General features: G+C 50.5%; 9 protein-coding genes across 9 annotated transcripts; 4 read left to right on the top strand and 5 right to left on the bottom strand.

Annotated features, from left to right (window-relative positions):
* Window positions 1-1,116: 1,116 nt before the first annotated feature.
* On the bottom strand, window positions 1,117-1,978 carry K441DRAFT_575751 (uncharacterized protein; the record flags this gene model as incomplete). Its single annotated transcript, XM_067644180.1, has 3 exons — window positions 1,117-1,271; window positions 1,324-1,573; window positions 1,685-1,978. 3 exons carry the CDS (start codon window positions 1,976-1,978, stop codon window positions 1,117-1,119), a joined length of 699 nt encoding a protein of 232 aa, XP_067500813.1.
* A 440-nt stretch (window positions 1,979-2,418) lies between these two features.
* On the top strand, window positions 2,419-4,219 carry K441DRAFT_679786 (tubulin-domain-containing protein; the record flags this gene model as incomplete). The annotated part of the gene is made up of 7 exons (XM_067651307.1): window positions 2,419-2,443; window positions 2,532-2,572; window positions 2,687-2,713; window positions 2,777-2,852; window positions 2,907-3,437; window positions 3,498-3,921; window positions 3,991-4,219. The coding sequence occupies 7 exons, from the start codon at window positions 2,419-2,421 to the stop codon at window positions 4,217-4,219; spliced, it is 1,353 nt and encodes a 450-aa protein (XP_067500812.1).
* A 606-nt stretch (window positions 4,220-4,825) lies between these two features.
* On the bottom strand, window positions 4,826-7,663 carry K441DRAFT_698601 (putative chromosome segregation protein; the record flags this gene model as incomplete). The annotated part of the gene is made up of 6 exons (XM_067653084.1): window positions 4,826-5,518; window positions 5,580-6,829; window positions 6,882-7,168; window positions 7,216-7,367; window positions 7,414-7,571; window positions 7,627-7,663. The coding sequence occupies 6 exons, from the start codon at window positions 7,661-7,663 to the stop codon at window positions 4,826-4,828; spliced, it is 2,577 nt and encodes an 858-aa protein (XP_067500811.1).
* Window positions 7,664-9,341: 1,678 nt separating this feature from the next.
* K441DRAFT_222924 (uncharacterized protein) lies at window positions 9,342-12,935 on the bottom strand. Its single transcript, XM_067640601.1, has 2 exons — window positions 12,727-12,935; window positions 9,342-12,661 (listed from the first exon to the last, which is right to left on the bottom strand). Exon 2 carries the CDS (start codon window positions 12,643-12,645, stop codon window positions 9,484-9,486), a length of 3,162 nt encoding a protein of 1,053 aa, XP_067500810.1. The 5' UTR covers window positions 12,646-12,661; window positions 12,727-12,935; the 3' UTR covers window positions 9,342-9,483.
* Window positions 12,936-13,658: 723 nt separating this feature from the next.
* On the top strand, window positions 13,659-16,607 carry K441DRAFT_641868 (uncharacterized protein). The gene is made up of 5 exons (XM_067646667.1): window positions 13,659-13,767; window positions 13,826-13,950; window positions 14,007-14,757; window positions 14,806-15,480; window positions 15,530-16,607. The coding sequence occupies exons 1-5, from the start codon at window positions 13,667-13,669 to the stop codon at window positions 16,425-16,427; spliced, it is 2,550 nt and encodes an 849-aa protein (XP_067500809.1). The 5' UTR covers window positions 13,659-13,666; the 3' UTR covers window positions 16,428-16,607.
* K441DRAFT_664956 (uncharacterized protein) lies at window positions 16,578-17,387 on the bottom strand. Its single transcript, XM_067649433.1, has one exon. It carries the CDS (start codon window positions 17,257-17,259, stop codon window positions 16,957-16,959), a length of 303 nt encoding a protein of 100 aa, XP_067500808.1. The 5' UTR covers window positions 17,260-17,387; the 3' UTR covers window positions 16,578-16,956.
* Window positions 17,388-19,070: 1,683 nt separating this feature from the next.
* Window positions 19,071-20,621, top strand: K441DRAFT_575364 (Clavaminate synthase-like protein; the record flags this gene model as incomplete). Its single annotated transcript, XM_067644159.1, has 5 exons — window positions 19,071-19,434; window positions 19,500-19,730; window positions 19,793-19,866; window positions 19,922-20,088; window positions 20,150-20,621. The coding sequence occupies 5 exons, from the start codon at window positions 19,071-19,073 to the stop codon at window positions 20,619-20,621; spliced, it is 1,308 nt and encodes a 435-aa protein (XP_067500807.1).
* Window positions 20,622-20,794: 173 nt separating this feature from the next.
* K441DRAFT_679780 (uncharacterized protein) lies at window positions 20,795-21,489 on the bottom strand (the record flags this gene model as incomplete). Its single annotated transcript, XM_067651306.1, has 3 exons — window positions 20,795-20,967; window positions 21,030-21,243; window positions 21,373-21,489. The coding sequence occupies 3 exons, from the start codon at window positions 21,487-21,489 to the stop codon at window positions 20,795-20,797; spliced, it is 504 nt and encodes a 167-aa protein (XP_067500806.1).
* Window positions 21,490-22,550: 1,061 nt separating this feature from the next.
* On the top strand, window positions 22,551-23,462 carry K441DRAFT_428616 (HET-domain-containing protein; the record flags this gene model as incomplete). The annotated part of the gene is made up of 1 exon (XM_067641609.1): window positions 22,551-23,462. A coding segment is annotated over one exon (912 nt), but the record flags the coding sequence as incomplete, so codon positions are not given.
* Between the last annotated feature and the right edge of the window lie 974 nt (window positions 23,463-24,436).

Below are 24,436 nucleotides of genomic sequence, written 5' to 3'. Positions count from 1 at the left end.
GCAGGGGCATTGTATGTTATGCTGGCAAGCGCTTAGAGCGTGTAATATGTGCCAAAGTGTGGTTTCTCGGAACTCGAAGAGTTAGTTCATTCCATTCGATCTATTCTGAGTGAAATGTTCTGTTGTTGGGCCGTGTGAGTGGAAAGGTAGACACCGTACGAAACTAGACAGTTGTGGATCGAGAGGGCCGGGAGTGATTCAATGGGCCTAGGTGAAGGGTAGCTCACGATGCTTGGCATGCACGCAACGGGTAAGGCATAGGAGGCTTCAGCTAAATAGATGACTTGGAGAAACTGTTCTGCCTTGAAAAGAGCTTAGTCCGTCAATATCCTACACGACGAGCTGATTTAGCTCGATGGGCATATTGACTGATAAGCCGCAGCCCATGGCTTGCAGGCCTGGGCCCTCTAAACATCTTGAGGTCCTTAAAAGTACGTCCTACGACGGAAGAATGGGACCTAGAAGATTGCTGAGGGGCTTATCCGTCCGTGACGACTCTATTCGAAGGCCTTTTGGACTGTCCCCTTGTTTCAGCATCTGAAGGTTGTTTTCTGCTTAGAAACTAGATCCTCGTACGAGTGCACTGGGTCTTCACTACGACTAAATCATCCGCTCAATCCGGTAAACATGCCCTCCTTAATCCTTCCACCGTCGCCGGACTCAAATTCCTGATATACGACGCAAACAGATGCCGGTGCGTGAAAATGAACCAAATCATGTCCTGTGGGCTTAGATAGCCCAGTATTTGGTCCGTCAACTCTATGGGAAACGGCCAGCGCGGGAAAATGGTCGGTCCAGGAGCTTGATTTACTAGTTGCTGGAACATGGTATTGCTGAGCGGCGGCACAAGGCCGTGGCGGCGCAGCAGAGGATACGCAGCGAGGGCGAAGGTGACATAATCATCAGGGCGTAAGTCTTCAATTATGTAGAGAAGTAGCTCGGCAGGGAGAGTGGATAGGTCGGTATGTGGAGCTGTAGGAGGGCTCATCTTCGTAGTGGGATGTATTGGGAATTAGACAGGATAGGTGAAACAACAAGGCTAGATGCCGAGGGCGACTAAAGGGTGAGGAATATCTAAAGAGTTTGGAAATGGGGTATCATGAATATAGAAACCGCTCAATCGGTGTGTGGTTTAGGCGTTGCTTCGATGCTGCTTAGCCACGTGTGTATGACTCCAGAAAGAAACCAGCTCCCAACAGCAAGTATAGCGATGTATATGGCGGTTGGGCCAAGAGATCTTGGGAATATATTGAAGAGGTATGGATCAAGAACTGGGTCAATATAAGCGAAAAGTATGAAATGATGGGAGCATAAATTACGCACTGATATCCACGTCAACCGCTGGCGGGAATTCCATCAACGTCCGATTTGAAGAGAAAAAGTCTGCAGCTGAGTGTATCTGTAAGAACAATGCAGATTTTGATGATGTAGAGGAGTATGCCTCGGTGTATTCTGGGTCCTTCAAGCCGAGATCTTGACGTCGTTTAGAGTAGGCAGCCAGCGAGGATACGAGGAGAGGGGTCTCAAATACTTCGGTGATTTGGTGGACGTCAAGCCAAAACTTTGTAGGTTGCTTTGGTTGGTTAGCCAAACTGCGGCAAGAATTGAACAAACAAAGACAATTCGGTAAAGTAGGCGGCAGCTCGCATGGAATGACAGACAAGCAAATAATTATCTTGCTTACAGTGGCAACCCAGCAAATCCTCAGCTCGTACCTGCGGCCTTCCTGTAATCCTTCGATCAGGTACCAGGATTGCACACCACGAGGCTCTGCTTCTGTAGGGAACTCTACAGACAGCTGTGTCTCCAGGATATGTTGCCCGGTGGGCGATAGAGTGTCTAGACGGAGGTCATCCAGGCCTGGGTGGACATTAGGAATAGTGATAGCACTGGGGCCGAGAAAGATGAGCTTTTCGGTGTTCGCATTCACCGTGATGATGAGTGCGACAAGAAAGACCAACCAAGGGATGGCGCTCATCTTCGGCGTGGATAGATATTTATTCAATGATATTAGAAACAGCTGCAATCATGGCTCCAGGGGAAATCGTAGTAGTGATTGTAGCATGGGCAAGGGGAGGGCGCCAATATTGATTGATTGATTCACGGATTGATTCACGGTATCATGGTGGACGTGTGGGCGTGTGGGCGTGTGGACGTGCAGGCTGCAGCAAGTTGACATTGACGAGGACATTTAAAATGAATTTGCGGGACAATTTCCGAAAAGCCCCTGGTCCAAGCGTTGCTGGCGTCGGTTCGTTGGTCTTTTGGTCCCTGCACAACAAAACATCCCACAACATCTCTCCTTCCCTACCGACATCCCGTCCCCGCTACATCCTCCACCCCACCAACCCATTCGATTCTACTACTACCCGAATCCATATCCAAACACTCTACTGAATCCTTCTACCAACCGCAAACATGAGAGAAGTCATCAGCTTGAACGGTATGACCCCACAACGCGCGCGCGCCCTGACCACCTCCAACAGCATGCACCCAATACCTATGTTGATACTGACTTTTCACGCGTATAGTCGGCCAAGCTGGTTGCCAGATTGCAAATTCATGCTGGGAGGTGAGTTTCTGACCAGAATTCTCCTTTTCCAGGGCTTTACATTTCCAGCGTCGGAAGGGGAAATCTTGTTGATGCCTAAGGTGGAGCAAAGACTGATTAGAAATCTGTATACAGCTTTACTGCCTCGAACACGGCATTCAGGTAAGCAACTCACCTTGCTCAAGCTGATTGAGCTCCTCTAGTTAACATTGTGAACTTTTTTAGCCCGACGGTTATCTCACCGAAGAGCGCAAAGCTGCCGACGATGACCATGGCTTCAGCACTTTTTTCTCCGAGACGGGTAACGTGACATGAAAACAAAGTCAGCGTGGCAAGAACTAACAAACATGCTCAGGTCAGGGCAAATACGTCCCCCGAACCATCTACTGCGATTTGGAGCCCAACGTTGTCGATGAGGTCCGAACCGGCACCTACCGAAGCCTTTTCCACCCAGAGCACATGATCACTGGCAAGGAGGATGCATCAAACAACTACGCTCGCGGTCACTACACCGTTGGGAAGGAGCTCATTGACCAGGTGTTGGACAAGGTCCGACGTGTCGCCGATAACTGCTCCGGTTTACAAGGTTTCCTCGTTTTCCACTCCTTCGGTGGTGGTACCGGCTCCGGGTTCGGGGCGCTTCTTATGGAGCGCCTATCAGTTGATTATGGCAAGAAATGCAAGCTGGAGTTCTGCGTGTACCCTGCTCCTCAGGTCGCTACTTCAGTTGTAGAGCCATACAACTCCATCCTCACCACACATACTACCCTCGAACACTCCGATTGTAGTTTTATGGTGGATAACGAGGCGATATATGATATCTGCCGTAGGAATCTGGGGATTGAGCGGCCCAACTATGAGAACCTGAACCGTCTCATTGCACAAGGTAGGTTGATTCCTTCATGTTAAACGCATTGACCCCCTGCTAACTTTTTTTATCTTTTAGTCGTTTCTTCAATCACCGCTTCCCTGCGATTTGACGGTTCTCTGAACGTCGACCTCAACGAGTTCCAGACCAACCTCGTCCCTTACCCGCGTATCCACTTTCCTCTCGTCGCCTATGCCCCAGTTGTCTCGGCCGCCAAGGCCGCTCACGAGGCCAACTCTGTCATGGAGATCACCAACGCCTGCTTCGAACCAAACAACCAGATGGTCAAGTGCGACCCCCGCAACGGCAAGTACATGGCTACCTGCCTGCTATACCGTGGCGATGTCGTGCCAAAGGATACCCATGTTGCGATTGCCCACCTGAAGACGAAGCGCACAATCCAATTCGTCGACTGGTGCCCGACCGGCTTCAAGATTGGCATCTGCTACCAACCACCACAGATGGTGCCAAACGGCGATTTGGCCAAGGTCAACCGTGCTGTGTATGTTCGATCCAATCCATTCCCTCCGACACCCTATAAAAGAATCATGTGCTAACTGATGCAATATAGCTGCATGCTCTCCAACACAACGGCCATCGCTGAGGCCTGGTCCGCTCTCTCCCACAAGTTCGACCTCATGTACTCCAAGCGTGCATTCGTCCACTGGTATGTCGGCGAGGGCATGGAGGAAGGCGAGTTCTCCGAGGCCCGCGAGGACTTGGCCGCGCTGGAGCGCGACTACGAGGAGGTTGCCGCCGACTCGCTCGAAGGTGAGGAAGGTGCTGAGGCCGAGTACTAAGCTATTGCGTAAATGGGTGGGGTTGCTGGGTCGCCCGTTCTGTGCGATTGAATGCGTGTACTCATTGGTTGGGGCTGGGTTGTCCCCTTAGCCGGCTTCGCTTAATTGAGTGCATACGTTTGGCGGTAAAGTGATAGAACTGGTCTATTGTAGCAACTTGTTGATTGTGGGTGGTTTGACCTGTTGGGAGGATTAAGCAAGATTGAGGGTTAACTTCTTTCCTGTTCACTAATCCAGTAAATTGACTATTTTTGGTCTTGCGTCTATATTTAATGCTGGAATTTGCTTATGAGCTCTTGGAGCTTCTTGTGCCATGCATTTCAAGGCCTTTCGTACTGTTCAGCGGAAGCTAAGAAACCTATTAGACTTCAACCAATTGCAATGCACACTTTAAGTGGCAAGCCAAGATACCTTTCTGGATGCTTTACGAGTTAATGCATTTGTACTGTCTCCTGAATATCATGCATGCTTTCAATCCTTAACATTACCCAATCATTCCATCCAACCCTTTGACCTGGCCCAACCCCGCCACAGCGCCATCCAACTCCTCGAAACCAATCCGGTCCAAAAATGCTCACCCACAGCTATTTTCTACATCCAACCAAGCTACCCCATCTCGTCATCCTCCCCCTCCAACCCAACCAACCTCCTCTCCGCCACCTCTCTAATCTTCTCCCCCAGCACATCCCTCCCGAACCGCGCCGCAACCTTCCCAGCAGCCTCGAGCATCTTGCCCGTGCGGTCCCGCATCAGCTGCACGATCTCGAGCGCCCTCATGCCGCGCTCCTCGCCCTCGCGGCACTCGAGCGCCAGCAGCTGCAGGAGCGCCTTGTCGACCTCGAGCTCCAGACGCGGCAGCAGCGCGCGCTGGGCGGGGGTGGGGCGCACGAAGGACAGCGTCGACGACAGTTGTGTGTGCTGGACCGAGGTGCGGATGTAGAGTTCCTCGAGGCGCGTCTGTTCGCTGGGGCCGGCGTCGGCGTCGGCGTCGTCGTCCATGGCGTCCGCGGCGGCGGAGGGGGCGCGCTTGGGGGCGCGCAGGCCGCTGATGGGGACTTGGAAGTCGAAGTCGGTGAGGAGCGGGCGTGGGAAGTACGGGTGCCGGTCGCCGCCTTTCAGGATGATGCAGTGGAATTTGGAGGCGGCGACGGCGACGGGCCAGTAGCTTTCTTGCTTGCGGCCGCTCGCGAGGCGGGAGAGGAGGCGTGTGTCGAGGAGAGGCACCCAGCGGGCTTGGGAAGGGATGCGCCAGTGGAGGAGGGTGAGAAGGACGCCGGTTGAGTCATAGATGTATGGGTCCTGTGGCGTGTTAGGTATGTGAGGGAGGAGAGACTGAAGGGGGGAAGGGCAAGGGACTTACACCACTGTCGGAAAAAAACACGCTTTGAAGCTCTGCGCCTTCGGTCAGAGCCACTACGTCCTCGCTCTGGCATACTTCGTCTCGCTTGACGTTCTCGATCGTGTAGAGGAGGCGGCAGGTGCCGTCTCCGCCTACAGGTCCGTTGCCGATAGTGAGGACGTAGTCACGCCATGCTGCACAGGTTACTGTTGGAGAGCTCTTCTGGCGGTAGACACGGAAGGGCACGCCGAAGAGGGTGAAAACGCGGACGTAATTTGCTGATGTCGTAACTACAACGTAGGAGTCACTCAAAGCTATTGCGGTGACTTTCTCTCCAACAGGAAGTTGAGTGCGCCAATCCGTTCTCGTTGTCCAGGTCTCGTGTGGGCGGTAATATATCATAGCTGGGTTTTTTTCGGAGGGCTGAGATGAGAAGAGAGTGCCGTTTTCGTTCAGACATGCTTTGTCGTACAGAAAGGGGTCTGTAAAGTGGAAATCACGATGGAATTCCCGGTCGTAGAATTCTACAGTTACAGTATGATGCGTTTCCTGGTTGACAGTCCACACAAAGCCTGTTAGGTTCAGGCACAGATACCTCCTGTTACCCCTCCACAACGTGCTGCCGGGCTGGAATGACTCGTGGATGCGAGGCTTCCAGGAGCCTTGGCCGTACGCTCTGCGCTTACCGTTTGGCCCGGCTATAGCGTCTAGATGGCCGTTGGTACGTTTTCCGTAGCCGTTAATCTCTTCGGCGTAGCCTGCGCCGTCGTCGTCCTCAATGAAGCCATCTCCCATATCAGACATAGCATCGGAGCCAAGGATATCAGCCAAGGAGTCTGGAGTGCCTTGCCTTACTTGACGCATAACTAGACCGTCCTTTGACCCGTTGACGAGCTGTCGCGTAGCGTCGCCCGATGTTTCAGTAAGGGGATCATGGATGAAAGGAGCTGGTTGAAGGGTCTTTTCGAGTACTGAAATGTAGTCTGTCGGTACGAAATCGGTGTGGATATACAGTTCACCGTCGTTGTTCGTATAAGACAAGATATTCTCTGTAGGGTGCCATGCCATCGCCATAATTGTAGCACGGATATCGTCGTACGTTTTAATAAGCTTTTGCGTCTTTGTATCCCACAAGCATAACTTTCGATCTGTGCTGGTTGTGGCTAATAGCCCGCCGTTTGGTGACCACGCGGCCGCAGTGATATCACCAGTGTGCTGTGTATTAAATGCTCGTTGTCGTTCCCAGTCACTTCGAGACATGACTTGTACCTCTGCAAAAGGCCATTAGCCATCATTCTTGACAGGATGAGTATTGAGGATTACCTCGAGTAGCAGTCGGAGTAGCGAACGCCCTCCCGTCTGGATGCCATAGCACCTTCGAACTTGCTTCAGAATCTGTGTCCAAGCTTTTGATCATTCCATCCACCTTTTTTATAAGCTCAGGTTCCTCCGAACTCAACGAGTATATATATATCTGGCCATCTGAACAGGAAACAGCCAAGTAAGTTCCGCTGTGGTCAAACGACACGTGCTTTACGGCTCTAGTTTGGTCTCGTAGGATAAGCACTCGACTTATGTCTTGGGTATTGACGACTTTGACGACTAGCTCGCTGTGAAGTATCAGCATTGTACCTCAGGTCATACAAATGTTACGTACTCGCTGGCAACAGCTACCCAATTCCCATCCGGAGAGAGTACGACATCCCGTACAGGTAAGGAACATCGCACAAGGACACTTTCTAGCGAATTTGTGTCGAGGGAGTATTTGCAAACAGTTCCGTCCTCGGAGCCAGCAACGAAAAAAGTATTCTGGCAAGATTAGCCACTGAAAAGCCTAGGTTGTTCCTAAACGTACAGCAGCGGCAACTGCGGTATTCGCATCCATGCAATCATCGATGTTTGCAGGCTCTTCGTCCGAGCCTGTATTGAAAACGCGAATTGGGTTGTCCAGTCCAACAGTGATCAGCTTTCTGCCATTTGGTGTATAACTTAAAAATGTTGGGCCAGGCGTATCTATCTCAATTAATTAGCATGTCGCATGTCTAACCAGCATTTTTGAAGTACTCACGAGCCTGTCGGCCCCGAAGGCGTTGTTGCAGAACCATTTTAATTAGCAAATGCAGTGATGGAAATGTTGGTGGTTGATGCTATCGACGCGTTTCCAGAGCTTGACGCGTAAAGTGGCTGCAAAACTCACAAATTTCCTTGGCGCTTCAAACAGTGTCATCAACGTCAGCTCCACCTGCGAGTTGCCACCTGCCACTACAATAGAACTTCACGTTGGTATCGAAGTATCAACTAACATTTTAACAGCCAAAACCCTATCTATTGACCTGGCCTTCGGCTACGGCAGTTCCAGCACGGTGAAGAACAGCAACGTTCGAATTCACTAGTTTAACAGGAAAGAGCTTCCAGTACACTTCATCGAGCGTGGACACCCTCTCTAGTTCGTTTTATGCCTATTTTTAAGCTCCTGCATCGATTATTGAGAAGTACAAGATCTCTCATTTCGTCGACAATGGTTCCACGTGAGGCTAAACCGTTTCCTTTCCTCACCTTGCCTGCCGATATTCGGTTAATTATATACTCCTTCGTACTTGAATGGCCCTCTTTGTCTCAGGCCTACTCAAAAGCTGCCCAAGCAGAGACTGCACTAAATGAGCGATCAGAATTGAAGAGCTCTTGCCCGACCTGCCTCATATCCCCCATTACCCGAAGCTCACCATTCCAAGCATTCCCCTATTGAACCGACAAATTCATGGGGAAGCCCTCGATGAATTATGCAAGATACCGCTTGTCATAGATGCGCCGCCTCCGCACATTTCAAAAACGAGCCGCTACTTCGAGATCTTAGATTTGATTTCAGAACGACTACTCCAGCGCTGCCGCCGTGCTGTCCTCTCCACCAACGAAGAGCTGACTCCAGAAGAAGATTTGCGCAATGACAGCGGTGATTTTGAGTTCTGGCAGTGCTGGGATGACTTTCTCAATCTATTCTTTCTTGACGTCTGGACATATGGAGGGCACAGTCTAAAGTCATCGGTCTTGCGGATTGGAGGAGCTCCGTTAGCAGGATGGGAAGATCGGGATCCAAATCTTGATCATGCGCATTGGTTAGCACATGATGGATGTAGGCGCTATCGGGAGAAGGTGCTGCTGCTTTTACATGATGGGATCAGGTTACTCGGAGGTTTAAACGAGGTAAAGTTTGAAGGGTCGAGAGATGGTTTGAACTATCTTACGGGAGACGCGCTTGCTGGGTATAATGGTCCTATTGAATGGGAGCGAATTGGGTAACGTATAAAGTTTGATGGCATTGAGTAAGAGCGTCAAGAGTTGAAGTTAAAATTTTCCAAAAGTCTCTTATCAATGGGCATTGTATGAAGTGGTAAAGGAGTGTAATTTACTATAAGCTAAGGCCATTTCAAAAAGTTACTCGGCTGGAGGATGGCTCTTGGATATCTTGATATCAATTTGCCATTCAGCCCAGAAAACTCTTCACTGACCTCATGTTACAAGAATTTTCAACACCGTAGAAGGACTAAAAAAAGCTCGGAAACCCAATGGGCCCTGTGGGAACTAATGGCGATGTATAAATGCCTCTTCGGGTACTTCATCAGAGTTCTTTCAACCCACTCATGAGGACTGCCAAAAGTATACCAAGAGTAACTTGTGTACCAGGAACAACACCAGCCTCAAATAACTTCTGCCACTCGATTGGTGGTTGCGATCAGCCCTTAAAAGCTTCCTCAAATACCCGAAAGCTGCCAGGGATTCGCACATAAACTCAAACCTACCAAAGCCTTTTCAGCAGACCCCTAAGAGAGCCAACCCAAATTTTGTAGAACAGCTGAAATTGCTCTCGAAATAGCGAAACGAATAAAATGTGAGAGACGATCACGAGCACACAACCAATCCTCAACACCTATACAACGGGTCCGCCGGAAATAATGACGCAATGTTGTGCTCCTTTGGCGTTGGTCTCTCTAAGCATGCGTTTTGCGCGAAGCCTCTTGTACATTGACAGAGCCATAGTGCTCTTTCGAACGGAAAGAATAGGTGTGCCTGTGGGAAAATTGCTGACATCTGCTAACAACATCGAATCCATCTTGCCTATCCAATACGATTTGTTCATTTGCAGAGTCCACGAAGTTCCCACATTATCATCTGCAGTACTGTCATCGTAGTTCAAGACGAAAGGTTTAACACTCATCAGGAATTCAAAGCTCTTTCGGTGTTGAAAGGAAGTAGTTTCCTTGGAAGTTAGATATTGGCAGCGGTGATTTGTGTGGCAGGGCGACTCTAGGCAGGATGGTGTTATGCACGCGATAGTCGCCAGGTCCGCTGAGTCGGAGAGAATTTGAGCCCATAGATTGCGACCTTTGCATGGAATTTTGAGGCATTCGAGGGTACTATTTTCGTGCATCCAGCTGACCACGAGCTTATTCTCTGCGTCCACACCTGTCGGCAGCAATCGAGTCAGGAGCTCTTCGATAATATCTCTGGCATTATTTGCGTAATTTCCTGGCAGTTTGCCCATCCATTCTCCAAGGTCCCCGTTCTGCAGTACCTCCACCATTTTATGCTTGTCACGCAAAATCTCCCATTCTAGCATGATTGGATTGCGTTGGCTCATAAATAAGTCTATGCAGGTTGCTAGTACCTGCTGTAGCCTGACTCTTGCAATTACACCGGTGCATAGGCTGACATGAAGACCCCACGGCTGAGCAAGATCATTGACCAAGGTCGGATTATTTCCACTCAGATATTTCTGCTTGATCGTGACTCCAGGTAGCTTTCTCCAGCCAAACAGAAACTGCGGAATGCCATACTGGCCAATTTGTGCACCAGCCTGAACGGTTTCCAAAGCCCAGCGAGACTCGCTAGTACCAATGGGGTGAAGACGCTCCTGGGACTGCTGTTGAACTTGCTCGTAGGCTTCGGGTTGGCTCATCGGGCAGCTTTTGTTTATTCGGACCCTTGCACCGATGCATATCTGTGAATCCATACTAATACCGGGGCCACGATCAATTGCATCTGAAATATCCCTGTCCTGTAGTAATTTAGAAATCGGGCCAGGGCTCCAGTGCCACTGCCGTAACCGTTCGTTAGTGCTGACTTGGGGATGCACTATACCACCTCCGATGCAGATAGCATGTATGTCTTCACCAAGATTACCTAGATTGCTATTTGGCGATACGAATGATGATGGTCCCCACAAGTCGACAAGGTCCCGCGGTGTCGTTACGAGATCAGACGGCACAGCAGGCACGAGAGCAGCCGGCGCGGTAGCGACAGGCTCAATGGGCCCAGCTGCGGGCCCAGAGAGACCTGAAGCCAGGGCGGGCGCGGCGGTCGCGGCCCAGAAGGAGGCAGCGACATTTGACCCTATGGTATGGGCTAACGCTGTCGCCGGCACCAAGCCTGTCGGGGTGCCGTAGGCCGAAGGGTTGGTCGAAGGTGCTGCCGTTGGCACCTTGATGGGTGCTGAGGCTGGCGCGGGCCTCGAGGGAGAAGAGAAGCGGTCAAGTGGAATGGCCAGCGGGACGTCGTCGGCTTTGGGCGCCCCGGGAGACGGGTCCCACGCAAACAGTTGTGGTGGCGGCGGCGGGGTCGCGATGCGGCGGAAGAGTGGCGGGCGCAGGGGACTGCGACGGGCGGGGGTGGCGGCGGCGGGGAGGGGAGTGGGAATGAGGGGAGCGGGCGCAACGGGATCAGGCGCTGAGGGACCGGCGGCAACAGAGTCCTTGAGTGATCCGAGTTGGTGTTCCCACGCAAATACCATAACTCCATTTCTAGTCATGCCACCAAGGCATGTGAGCCTTCGAAGAGTTGCCGTGATCATCCCGCCCCGGCCAAGAAGCATCGGTCTTGCCCCTGATAGACTTAGGGATGATATGGGCGTATCTAAGAATGTGAAAGCTAGACCTCCGGTGTGTGCCTGAGCATACGACCGGACAACCAGGCATAGGAATTGTGTAGCTAATGCTGTCATATGCAATGCAATAAATTGCTCGTCTCTGATCGTATGTACTTCCCATGGGAGCATAGCGAGAAAAAAAGGCCATGACAAGCTTACACCAAGCAGGTCTAGGATGTCGCAAACCGGTTTGCGAAGTGAGTTCAGGTTGTGGATTCTGGGTACGGTAGCTACGGTCCCCGAAGTAAACAGAGCAGCAGCCGCACCAACAAACAGAGCAGCAGCCGCACCAACAGCAGGCGGACCAGCAACTAGACCAGCAGGCCTGAGTACTGAGATTGTGCTAATAGCGGCGACGGTAGCGGCGCCGGCGCCTGTTGCGAATGCCAAGTATGACCCGACTTTTGATCCAGCTTGACAATTTTTAACACTGTCTGCGAACTGAATAATCAGCTCGAGTGGAATATACGTGCTTTCGAGAACTGGTGCTATCTTCGAGGTTCCTTGGTTTACGCCTTGACGAAGGAATGTTATACGGTCACAGCATCGGCCGTTTTGCTGGAGTAAGGAGATTACGGCCAAAGCATTACTGAGCGCAAGGTCTATACGTTCAAAGAGTTCCCCGAGTAAATCATTATTTTCAAGGGGGGAGTTAATATGGAAACTCTGAAAAACTTCCTTGGATATGTAGGATACGTCTGCGGTGTTGCCGTCAATGCGTACGTGGGCTTCCCACTGCCTCAATTGAGACTCGTGTCTGAGGCCAGGAGTCACATCCCAGGACTTTAAGGGCAAGAAACCAGCCAAGCCAAGACGATCAAATTTTGAGCTGGCCTTTCGGTGGAGTGTATCTCCGTTGTCATGGATAATCCATGGGGAGTCGTACTCGCGCTCGATGAGGAGATCAGCAACGTATTCCAAATCGTCTTCGTTGGTGCAGTTTGTTGCAATGATATCGTTTATCCATACGAATGAACTATCAGCTGGGAACAGCTGGTCATCTCTGAAGTGATTAGACAGCCAGTCAAGGAGTACTTCGCGATGCATACGCCGCCGAGTGCTGGCTTCTTGCAAAGAACCTGAATTCTTCCGGGCGTAGGTGAGGCTTTTTAGGATCTTAGAAAGTTCCGCGTCTAGACTTGATCCAGAGGCACTTTCCAGCGACATCTTGGAGAGAGATCCTCTGTGTTCTCTACGTTAGTTCGAATTTTTCGAGGCGTGGGGTCATTTAATTTGGTTTTTACTAACAACTAATGTTTCTAGGGTACTTTAAACACTTTACTATAGTGTTGAAGTGATACGGGGAAGATTGGAAGACAACCTGATTTAGCCCAGAGACCTATAGAAGCTATTTTAATATTCATCTCCAAAGATGTCAAACGGCCTATCGAGCGAATATATCGAGCTTCACTCTCTAGCTCTGGGCCTTCAGTGATGCGAAGCCCGGTATTTTAGGCACTGAGGGAACCTCAATATTGGTAAAATTCACTTGCTTTGTAAAAGAGGCCTCACTGACGGTAGAGCTTCTCCGGTGCTGGGCCTCACGAGTCAATATAAAACAAGGCCATGACGAGGTAACATGCTCTTTCTCAGCCTGGCCTCGAGGCTAGACACAATCGTCTGCCTACAGCCTTGCATATCGGGGAGGCAGTGCAAGGCACACAAAATGGCTGTTTCAACTTGTCATTCTGACTTTCCGTTGGGATGGCGTTTAGCGCTTGTTAGATAAGGGCGAGAATCGATATTGAGCCCTCTCATCGTTGTGGTGCGTTGGAAGGTAAACGCTATCTAAGCTTTTAGGTTAATTCATCCGCTGCGATATAAGAGGACGTCAGCAAAGGCCTGCCTTACTCGCATCTCTCAGCTCGTATAGCTTAATGGAAGGGACGCGTGGAGCAGCCGTGGAGACAGCCATGGTGGCAGCGGTATAGTCGGGCAGCTTGTAATTGTGCATGTCGGGCCAAAAAATCCTCTCTATCCTTTCGAAGAGAGCAAATTTGTACGCTAATAGGTATTTCCACAACGAACAAGGAGCTGTTCTCCAGTTGGTGAGCAAACCGCGCTTAGGCCGAAAGGAGAAAGTGTAGAGGGACGTGCACTCGCGCTTTGCGTCACAAGCTTTGGAACCAAGCTTGCTTTGCATCTCGTCCACCTCTGAACCATTCAACCATGGCTTGACCTTGACAATATGCTCCGCCCTTTGAGTAATAGGGGCCTACAGCCTTATCGTGTGGGCGCTATGCTCCAGCGGCGGGGTTTGTCAGGCTTACCGAGCGCGCTCACGGGAAGGTATTAGCACCGGAATTTGGAAGATTTCTAGAAACATGATGAATTGATAGTGTATTAGGCCACGATCGCCGCAACTTTCGTGCCGAGAGGCTAAAGGAGTGCGACATGCAACCCTCGAAGCTGGCGAAAATAAATCAGGCCACATCAGTGTTGGGCCACATGAGGGCATTCTTTTCTTTGACAGTGTGTTCTTTCGAAATATCTCCTTTCTGTATCTCATGTCTAAATTAGTTTTCAAGGTGTGTACTCACTTCGACTGCAATGGCTTCTCCGCGTACCTTTTCAAGCCGAAGGAAAAATTCCTGGTATTCTCAAACGATTGACAAGCCCCAGCGTCGCCGGAGCAGACCCTCTCAAAGTTATCGAGAAGGCTAGCAAAGAAAAGACCTCTATTCAAGTCACCAAAGTCCTTCCTAGGTTGAAGGAAGGTGGTGCATTCGTCAAGTTCACTCACGATGAGACCATGCCATCGACAGAGGTCGAGACCGCCTTGAAGAAGTACTTGAAAGAGGAACAAATTAAGCCCTGGTGGAACCCTTTCCAGCGAATGCGTGTCGGTATGGTTAAGGGGCGGCCTTGGGTAGAAGATCTCTATCGATTTCCCACACCAAGACTGAAGGTTGAGTTTCTGCCTTCAAGTCCAGGTGCAGAAGCTGTGGAGCTTTCCCAGGAGCAATTGTACGCATTCTTCAGGCCTTATGGGAAACTCACAGATATTACTCCTCAGCCGCAAGACTCTAAGATCTTGCCCAAATTTGCTTTCCTGGACTTTACCGCGCGGAGACGTGCAATCATGGCGAAAAACTGCATGCATGGTTACTTGGTTTCGGAAGCTGAAGGAGGAGGCAAGGCGGGGACCATTCTGAGGCTCGCCTATGAGCAGAGGATCAAAGCGCATTGGATTAGAGATTGGCTGGTTGGCCACCCAAGGGTCGTAATTCCTGCCGTGGCAGCCCTTGTAGCTGGCCTTAGTATTGCTATCTTTGATCCGTAAGTGTTTCTTCCACGTTAATTAGTGAAAACCTGCTAAATGTGCAGGGTTCGCACATTTTTCGTCAAAGCACACATCACCCGATCATTTCACTTTGAAGATAACAAAATCTACAAGTGGTTCAAGACACAGGCTACAGATATCCTGAAATTCCGCCGGAAGGCCGAGGATGAACCTGGCATGGAAGCTATTTGGGATGACAGGAAAGGAAACATTGAACAGATTCAAACGTGGCTCATGGAGACCACCGATACATTCATTATTGTCCAGGGTCCTCGCGGCTCAGGAAAGAAAGAATTGGTCGTCGACCAAGCATTGAAGCACCGTAAACATAAGGTTGTTATCGATTGCAAGTCCATTCACGAAGCACGAGGCGATAGTGCTAAAATCTGTGCGGCTGCTGCTGAAGTTGGCTATCGGCCAGTTTTCTCGTGGGTGAATAGTATCAGCGGCATGATTGATCTAGCCGCCCAAGGAGCCACTGGCGTGAAGACTGGCTTCTCCGAAACTGTGGATTCACAGTTGGCGAAGATCTGGAACACCACCGCAACGGCTCTCCGACAGATCGCTTTGGAAGGTCGCCATAAGGACGATAAAGATGCCCATCTGGGTGAAGATGAGTACCTTGAAGCTCACCCGGAAAAGCGCCCTGTTGTCGTAATTGATAATTTTCTTCACAAGAGCCAAGAGGGCGGCATTGTTTATGACAAAATCGCAGAATGGTACGACCCACTTCCGTATATCCAATCACTATTGCTAACACTCTATCAGGGCTGCTCGCCTTACAACTGCTAATATCGCCCACGTCATCTTCCTCGCGAACGACGTCTCCTTCTCCAAGTCTCTCAGCAAAGCCCTCCCAGACCGCGTCTTCCGGCAAATATCCCTCTCGGATTGCTCGCCCGAGGTTGCCAAACGCTTCGTCATCACCCATCTCGACTCCGACCCTGACATTTACGATCAGGAGGGTGGCTCGTTCAAATTGACACCGTCACAGCGCCGCACCGATCTCGCCGAGCTGGACTCCTGCATCGCATCCCTCGGTGGAAGGCTGACGGACCTCGAGTTCCTCGCGCGCCGAATCAAGACAGGCGAGACGCCGTACAAAGCCGTGCGCGAAATCATCGAGCAGTCCGCGTCCGAGATCCTGAAAATGTACCTCTTTGGCGTCGAAGACTCGGCGGACGCGGCGCGCCAATGGAACCCGGAGCAAGCCTGGCTGCTGATCAAGCAGCTCGCGGCGCGGGAGACGCTGCGCTACAACGAGGTGCTGCTGAGTGACTCGTATAAATTCGGCGGTGAGAAGGTACTCCAGGCGCTCGAGCAAGCCGAGCTCATCAGCATCGTCAGCGGCACTAACGGCCGCCCGGCTGCGATCAAGCCAGGGAAGCCGGTCTACCAACCCGCGTTCAAGCTGCTGACCGAGGATCTGGTGTTGCGGAGTAGGCTGGATCTCGCGGTGCTGAGCGAGCTGATCAAGATCGAGAATGGCAATATCGGTAAGTATGAGGGCGAGCTGCGGCTGCTTTCGAAGCTGAAGAAGCAGCCGGCGGAGTTAGCGCCGCGCGTGCAGTGGTTACTTGGTAAGCTGGCGCAGAGTCAGGCGAAGGTGGAGAAGTATGAGAAAGAGAGCGGGGCGTTGAAGAAGGTGCTTGGGGAGGAGTATTAGAGGATGTGTGTATGATGTATGTACGAAGAGTGTACGAGGCTTTTTGACCGAAAATGTATAATGTTTCAAGAGAGGTGGTTGGTGTCAGGGACGCACCTCCGCATTCGGAGTTTTCTGCTACGAATGTATATATATGTATCACTACTTTTCCTCTTAGCGTCTCAATATCAAAATGTGAATGCTTTCTGAAATGTACTGCTTGAATAGTAACCCTTCAGATGCTCCAAATTTAAGCATACCGGCACATTAAAATTCAATAGCTTTGGTTGGCTCTACGGTCCAGTTTTTCCCCCTAGCATCTACAAATGCTAGTTAACGGTTCCCGAGCCCTATACAAGCATCTCGGCCTCCTTCAGCCTAACCAGCAGTATAAAACGCCCCAACGCCATGTTCATGACCCATATAGTACAATTCTTTTCCGCTGCCCCTTGCGCCTTCCCCAAATACAAACACACAAAATAACTATACAGCCATCTCCAGCCCATTTCTCCCCCTTCACCACTCCCCCCCCCTTATATTTTGGTCCCGATCAGAATAACCAGACATACCAGAACAGCACTATGACAGCGGCGAAGAAGCCAAGCCACGCCTTCCAGCCGACACCGGTCCGCTCGGCCATTCGTAGCATGCGATTCATCGTGCCGCGCAGGCGCACGCGGGTGCCGTCGAACGAGTCATTCATCTTCTCCGCCAGAGCCGTCGAGTCGCGGATCTCGTCGCCGATGGCAACCGTAATCTGCCCAACCCCCAAATCAGCCCAAATCCCACACCAATCCCACCACACCCACAGCATCCCGCTATTCCGCAGGGACTCAGGGTCTGTGGTCCACATAACTCAGGAAAGAAAAAAGCGCCTTAGGGAATGGAAGGGAGGGCGGAGAGAGAGAGAAAGAACAACGCACATCCTTCAGCATCTTCACCTTAGCGCTCATGCCCTCGAGCTGCTCCTCATTCTGGCTCTCCAGCTCGCTCAGCACGGCGTCCGAGTACTGCCCGCGCGCATTCGGCGTCGCGGGCCTGAACGCGCCTCCGGCACTCGGGCTGCTGCTGCTGCTGCTGCTCGGGTACGCTGAGAAGGCCGGCCCGCCGTACCCGTAGCCGTTGCTGGCGGGGGTCCCTGGCTTCGATTTAGAGGGCGAGCTGGTGCGGTCATAGGTGCTGAAGAGGGCGGAGCGGGCGTCGCGGTGGGAGGAGAATCTGGGGGCGGTGCGGGTTAGTTGGTGGGTTGGGTCGCGGAGAGGGTTGTTTGGGGTTTGGGAAGGCTGGGGCGGAGGGGGGCCGGGGGGGGGGTGGAAGGAGGGAGAGGAGGGAGGTACCTTGATGCCATGTTTGGGGGTTCTGGGGTGATGGGAGAGGAGAGGAGAGTAGAACTTTTTTGGTTGCTGCGGCTATTGATAGATTGTTTCTTTGGTGAAAGTCGGAGGTTTTGGAGGGTTTGCGCCGGTTGTTGGTGCTCAGATTTACGCATGGATGGGGTGGTGGAGGAACCGGGGGAAAGGCCCTGGCAAGCCGCCCTCTTGGCTTCGGTTTGACATTACCTTCACGACGGTTATTCGACGTAGCTTGGATATTGCATTGTATACTTGGAGAAATATTGGTAAATTATTACTTCATCTCTGTCTCCAGGATCCATAACGCAGCGACTGAACACAGAGCGCTTCGAAGGGTTTAACGTGCACGGCTACAGTCGTTTTTGAAATATCGGTAAAAATCGCCAGGCCTATTAAAACAATATACCCCTATATAGCCCCACCAATATAGCTCTATATTCTATAAATTGGATTAATATTGGTGGAATTATATGGGGTGATGCATGCTGTTGCGGCCTGGCGATTTTTACCGATATTTCGTTGTCTCATGAGATGCAATGAGTTTACTTGTAAGTACTAGTGAACTTTTGCCCCGACTAGTACAAGGGGTTGAAACCACAAATCCGCAAACCAAAAAATCCACAAGTTCCCGAATCCACAATGCAGCTCACTGACCTCAATTAGCCAATGACCTGGGGACCTATGCAAATAGCTTCGGTGGGCCGGCAGCTTTGTTTCCTTCGGATAATTTTATCTGCATCTATCAGTCTCAAAATGCGGCGCTTAGCAAGGTAAGGTTGGCATGGAGCGACTCTAAGAACCCCGCACAGGCTGTCCACAAAATAACGCTTTGAGTTTACGTACGCAGATCATCTTTGGGGAAGAAAGGCTGTCGAAATTTAAGGTTCATGTAGCTGTAATTTTAGCCCTGTATTCCATTGTCACGTCTTAATTCGTTCATGCTTGCGATACCTATGCGACGCCGCATTGTTGCTTTTCGTAGGATTCTGGACAGGGATCAACCAGCATTCTATCAGCAAACCAGAACTTCATAGACTATCAACAAGATAAGTTGAATTCAATTTACAGGATTCCCTGCCTTGATTCCATAATGGTGGGATTTAGTTACCTTTTTTTAGGCATCAAACTTGATCAGCCGGCCGTAATTCCACAGCGCCATCAAGCCCCCCAGGATATCGAAGCGCCGTAGCAGTTCGAAGCGGAGGTCCGTGTCTATATAAAGGCGAGCTTCATGAGCTGTTCAGAGTCTCTAATCATCAACCGTCTTGCTCCTTCAAGGAATAATATTCTTACCTGGAACGCACAAACCAGCATGGCGCCAGGCATAGTTGACTACCGTCCCTCATTGAACGAGCAGTTCGCTGCCCGTGAAGCGGAGGACAAGCTCGCACCTCTTTACCAACCTCAAAAGAAAGCTGCCGTTGACAATGTAGTCCATTCGCCTCCAGGGGCACAGGCAGATATCGACTGGATACCCTCATTCGAAAAATACCAACAGCGTGTGACGAGGCGGTTGAAGGAAGCAACCTTGGAAAAGCAGGTTCCTGAAGGATTCCCGGCCTCTGTCAATTACCAGATGTGTTGGGAGGGTGTGAACATGACTCCATCGGAATATGTTTACATTCTTTCAGATGTTGAAATTGATGAGATTGAGCATGCACTCCAACACTTCAAAGGTACAAATAATGATATTGCTAGTTTCTAGTGGCACATGCACTTATAGCTGACTTAATTGGCTCAGGACTTGGTCTTACTAAGGATGAAATCTCTCAAACTACATTCCCCCTCCCAGGCCTCAGAGCTCGTCTTCTCCAAACTGCCCAAGAAGTCCACCAAGGGCGTGGTTTTGCCGTTCTGAGGGGTCTCGATCCAAGCAAGTACAGTCTAGCAGACAACGTTATTTTGTATGCTGGAATTGCTTCCTACATTGGCAACAAGCGAGGATTGCAAGATCGTTCAGGAAATGTGCTTGGTATAAAATCCCTTCTAGGGAAAACTAGAAAAATCTCAAGCATAGCTGATATATTGATACAGTTCACATCAAGGACGTGGGAGCAGCCGTGGCCCCCGACGACCAGCGCCAGTCTCCTTACGCCAACAATGCACAGGTAAGAAAACAGGCTCATCCGAAAATAGTTACCTTTTGCTTACCATTGTTTCAAGCCCTTCCACAACGACCTAGGCGATATCATTGCAATGTACGTGATGGATCGTCCTTTGTCCGGCGGTGGCAGCAAGATTGCTTCAACTGCGCGTGTTTACAATGAGATTGCGGCGACTCGGCCAGATCTCATCCATGTGCTTGCAAAGGGTGATTGGGCATTTGACAAGTAAGCAGGGATACCACAAAGTGCGGAGGAGTATACAGCTAGCTGACAATCCGCAACTGAGCAGACATGAGGACGATTTCTCCTACCACAAACGCCCGATCCTTTTCTACGATGAAAAGGGGAACAATGTCTTCTTCTGCTTCTCGCGACGCCAACTCACAGGCTCTACCGTCTCGCCGCGTCCGCCAGCGCTACCTAAACTTAGTGAATCCCAGGCGGAGGCCCTGGATGCTGTCCACTTTACCGCTGCAAAATACGCGCTAACTATCAATCTGGAAAAGGGAGACTTGCAGTTTGTCAACAATCTCGGGGTTTTCCACTCTCGTGAAGCCTTTACAGATGGGGAAGAAAATAAACGACGCCACATTATTCGCATGTGGCTTCGAAATAAAGAGCTTGCGTGGCCGACACCAGAGGGCTTGACGGAGGTTTGGCGTGAAATTTACGGTAGAGACCGTAACAGTGTGTGGTACTTGAATCCTGTCCACACCAAGGCTCACGTGATCAACCGAAAGATCTCATGCTATGGCTAAGCACGATTCAAGATTGCAATCAGGCTGCAGTTCATATGATGTGGGCTCATTTTGTGCTGGAGGTCACATTCATAGTTTCCTATTTCACAAGGATTGTTGGGAAGGAGATCAAATTGTGATATAAAGGTTCTATTACAGCGAAATGATAACTAACGGCCAAGACCAGTTGTGAATTATAATGTTCCTACACATTCTAGTACACAAGAACTATAATTGCGTGCGGATTGCTCGTTCATTTCTTTGATGTATACTTGCGTAGGATCCCACGTGTCGAAGAAGAGCTGATGGGCCCAGTAGAGCAGGTTCTCATAACGATTACCATGTTTTAGTTGCTCATAGGAGTTTTCTATATCGAGGTAAGCAATTGAATCTCATGAATGTCCAAATACAGAACATGTGAGGCCTTACTCCTTTGCGTGAGGTGATCTTTGAGCTTTCCCATGAATGCAGCTTCTTCAATGTTGACTTCTGCCAATTTCGGCATTTCCGGAGACACCCAGTCTTTAGTAAAGGGCACTTGACCATGAAAACTGTCACGGAAATGGGCGATTAAAGTCTGCGCACTGTGAAAGTACGGTTCGATAAGGCGATAATCCTCAAACCTTGATCCGCGACCTGGAGTCTGTAGAATCCATTAGTTCACGTCATAACCATTCATTATTGAACCGGTTGACTTACGTAATGCCCAGAGAAGGTAGCGAATTCATCATGAGCTGTAGCTGTTTAGCATGATGAAAATTGTTGCAAAAACCTCGAACCAGTCGCCGCGCTTCTTCTTGGATATCTTCTCCTGAAGCATTTTGAGTACTTCCTGGCGGAGAGGCTGAAGGATATTTTGAATCACAACTCGGTCGAGTTGCGTATCCATGACAGGAGACACAGGGATGCGGTGGCACCATTTGCTTTCCGGGTCTTCAGTCACTTTCATGCCCAGTGTTTCATCCCTACATATGCGCCAAGGCTTTTCGATTAGGCGTGATGCCCGTTTAACTTTTCCGTGACCTTGGCGAGCTGCACCCCGCACGACCCAGGCGAGTGGGTCGTGCGGGTCGGGCTCGCGGCATATCCTCGGCTTTGCTAAAAGCGGTTAGCGGCTACACTGCACCTGGTTAGCTGCCAGTAAACTCCTTTAGCCTGGTTGCGTCCAATTTACAAGGGGGCCTCCTGAGCGGGCTGCCGCGCCCACCCTGCAAGTTTGGTGGCAATATATTAATATTCTAAGAAAATAGTGTGGATACTACTAAAATGTCACAAAACTTGCAGGGTGGACGCGGCAGCCCGCTCAGGTAGCCCCCTTGTAGCGTGCAACACGTCCGCTTCTTAGGCATGGCGTCTGAATCTCTCTGCTCTCGATGCTGTGAACTACCATTTGAAACGCTCTTCTTCGGACGGTATTCTCGCATCACTGAGGAGCTACCGCTTAAACCCCTGCATGATGTGTGGAAACCACGAAATTGCACGTTTTGTGGTCTCGTCAAAGAACTCCTAGGAGCACATTTCGGCACGGAATACATGGAGGCAAGACTTGCGGAAGGTCACTATGCAGATATAATACTGTATCGCACGCCACTGGATGTTTCGTTCGATAGGTTTAATGGCCCCACAGAAGTCGATGTGGCATGCTACCTCGAGGTCGGGTTGGACATTCCAGACCATCTCCACGGCAAACAGCCTCGGATCCACCGCCAGGACAGAAAGCGAAATGACGGTTCCGGTCGAGATTGGGTGATGCCCTCGATATTTGCCATTCAGGGTTCGGAACAAAGAATGTCCAGGGGGCTTCCTGGCCGTTTTGTGGATCGCGATAGAGTAGACCGGCACCTTATCAAACGTTGGTACTCGGCCTGCTTGGGTTCTCATGATGTGAATGATAAAGGGGGCAATACCGAATCATTCTCTTCATCACATCGAAACCGTCGCTCACACTTGAGAGTCATCGACGTCGAATGTGCATGCATTGTACCGTGCCCGCCCGATGCTCCCTACATAGCCCTGAGCTATCAATGGGGCACAGATCAGAAGGTCAAGTTGAGGAAAGAATATATAAGTATCATGACAACACCAGGCTTCTTCAACACCGCAGAAGGCCAACCAGCGCAAACCATTCGGGATGCAATGACCATGGTGCAGCAGTTAGGGTACAGGTTCGCCTGGGTCGACGCCCTGTGCATTGTACAGGACGATATCGAGAACGTCATTGAGAACGTGGATCGAATGAATCAAGTCTACCAAGGAGCGCATCTTACTTTCGTTGCAGCTGCTGGCCAAAATGCCTACCACGGCCTACCAGGAGTCTCGACACCACGGAAGGAACGTCAACTACGCGTCCACATCAAAGGTATCACGATCTCCAGCATGCTCGAGAACGCACACGGAGCCATTAGTTTCACGCGATGGAATACACGTGGGTGGACGTACCAAGAGCGCCTTCTATCCAAAAGACTCGTTATATTCACGGCGTCGCAGGTGTTTTACCAATGCGATCGGGGCTGTGGCTTTCAGGAACAGTACCAATACACACCCGGCAGCGACTTCACCCACACCCTCCCCGATCCGCTCACAAGGCTCGATTTCGAGAACCGGAATATCTGGGAGGTGTATGCCATCGCAGTCGCAGAGTACACCAGACGGTCCCTTACTGATCCAATGGACAAGCTGCGCGCTTTGGGCGGCATATTAAATTGCCTCGAGCAACCGTTCGGAGCACCCTTCTTCTTCGGTCTTCCTTCTACTCTCTTCGATGTGGGATTACTTTGGAAGCCGCTTGGCCCTTGCAGTCGTGACAGCTCGGCATTTCCTAGTTGGTCATGGGCTGGCTGGGATGGCGCTGTCGTCTATGAGTTGATAGATTCCATGAACAACATGTGCGAATGCGTTATCAGTCAGGCTGAAATAAAACCACTGGACGAATATTTTCGCATATGTTCCGAAATCACTTCTGAGGCAAACGTTTCGTTCCTAAATTTTGATACCTCAAAATGGCGCCGGAGGTTTGACGAAGAAGAGCTCGCAGTCGAGTACGAGAATCTTGACTCAAGGTACTCAAAATACCGCTACCCACGTCCGCTCCCACTCCCTAACAGTCCGGATCACAAATTCTCCTCGCAACCAACATCGACAGTCTTGAACATCTCCGCAAAAGTAGCAAAGTTCTGGTTGACCGATGAGCATTCCCATATGGCAGAACCACTATTTTTTGCCAAAGCAGCGTGCAAACAAGGATTTCACGAATTATGCTACCTCGCCATCTTAGACGACCAGCAACAAATGGCCGGCACAATCATAGTCAATGGCGCCCTTTTACCCCAACTAGTCAACAAGAAGCACAGATTCCTTGGACTTTCGCGCTCAACACTGTATCGCATCGACGAAGACCCATCCTGGGATCCCATCACACATTCCTTCAAACACTGGCGCAGGCAGAAACCCCCGCTCACAGCCGAGAATGTTAAGGATGATCCGAAAACATATACTCAGGGGAGACCGATTTATATGCTTGCGGATGATGATGTGGAGCCCAATGATAGATTTTTTGATAGGAGGTGTTTCAGCGATCAGGTGTTCTGGCCGGCGGTTAATGTTCTATTGTTGTCGGAAGAGAAGAAAGGTGTTGTGGAGAGGTTGGGGGTTGGCAAGATACATATCGATGCCTTTAAGCTTGTTGCAGTACAGGAGCAGATACTCTTGGGATGATCTTCCACCCTCGAACGTGGCCATATACAACAGGTAAGTCGAAGTATATTTGAAACATCTACAGTATAAAGCAGAACGAGCGACCAAGCAAAAGAAAATCAAAGGACAAACTTGCAAACGCT

This window comes from Cenococcum geophilum (genome assembly GCF_001692895.1).
Source record: "Cenococcum geophilum 1.58 unplaced genomic scaffold K441scaffold_40, whole genome shotgun sequence".
Classification (NCBI taxonomy): domain Eukaryota; kingdom Fungi; phylum Ascomycota; class Dothideomycetes; order Gloniales; family Gloniaceae; genus Cenococcum; species Cenococcum geophilum.
Note: the sequence above shows the minus strand (reverse complement) of the source record. Positions and strands in the feature narration are given on the sequence as shown.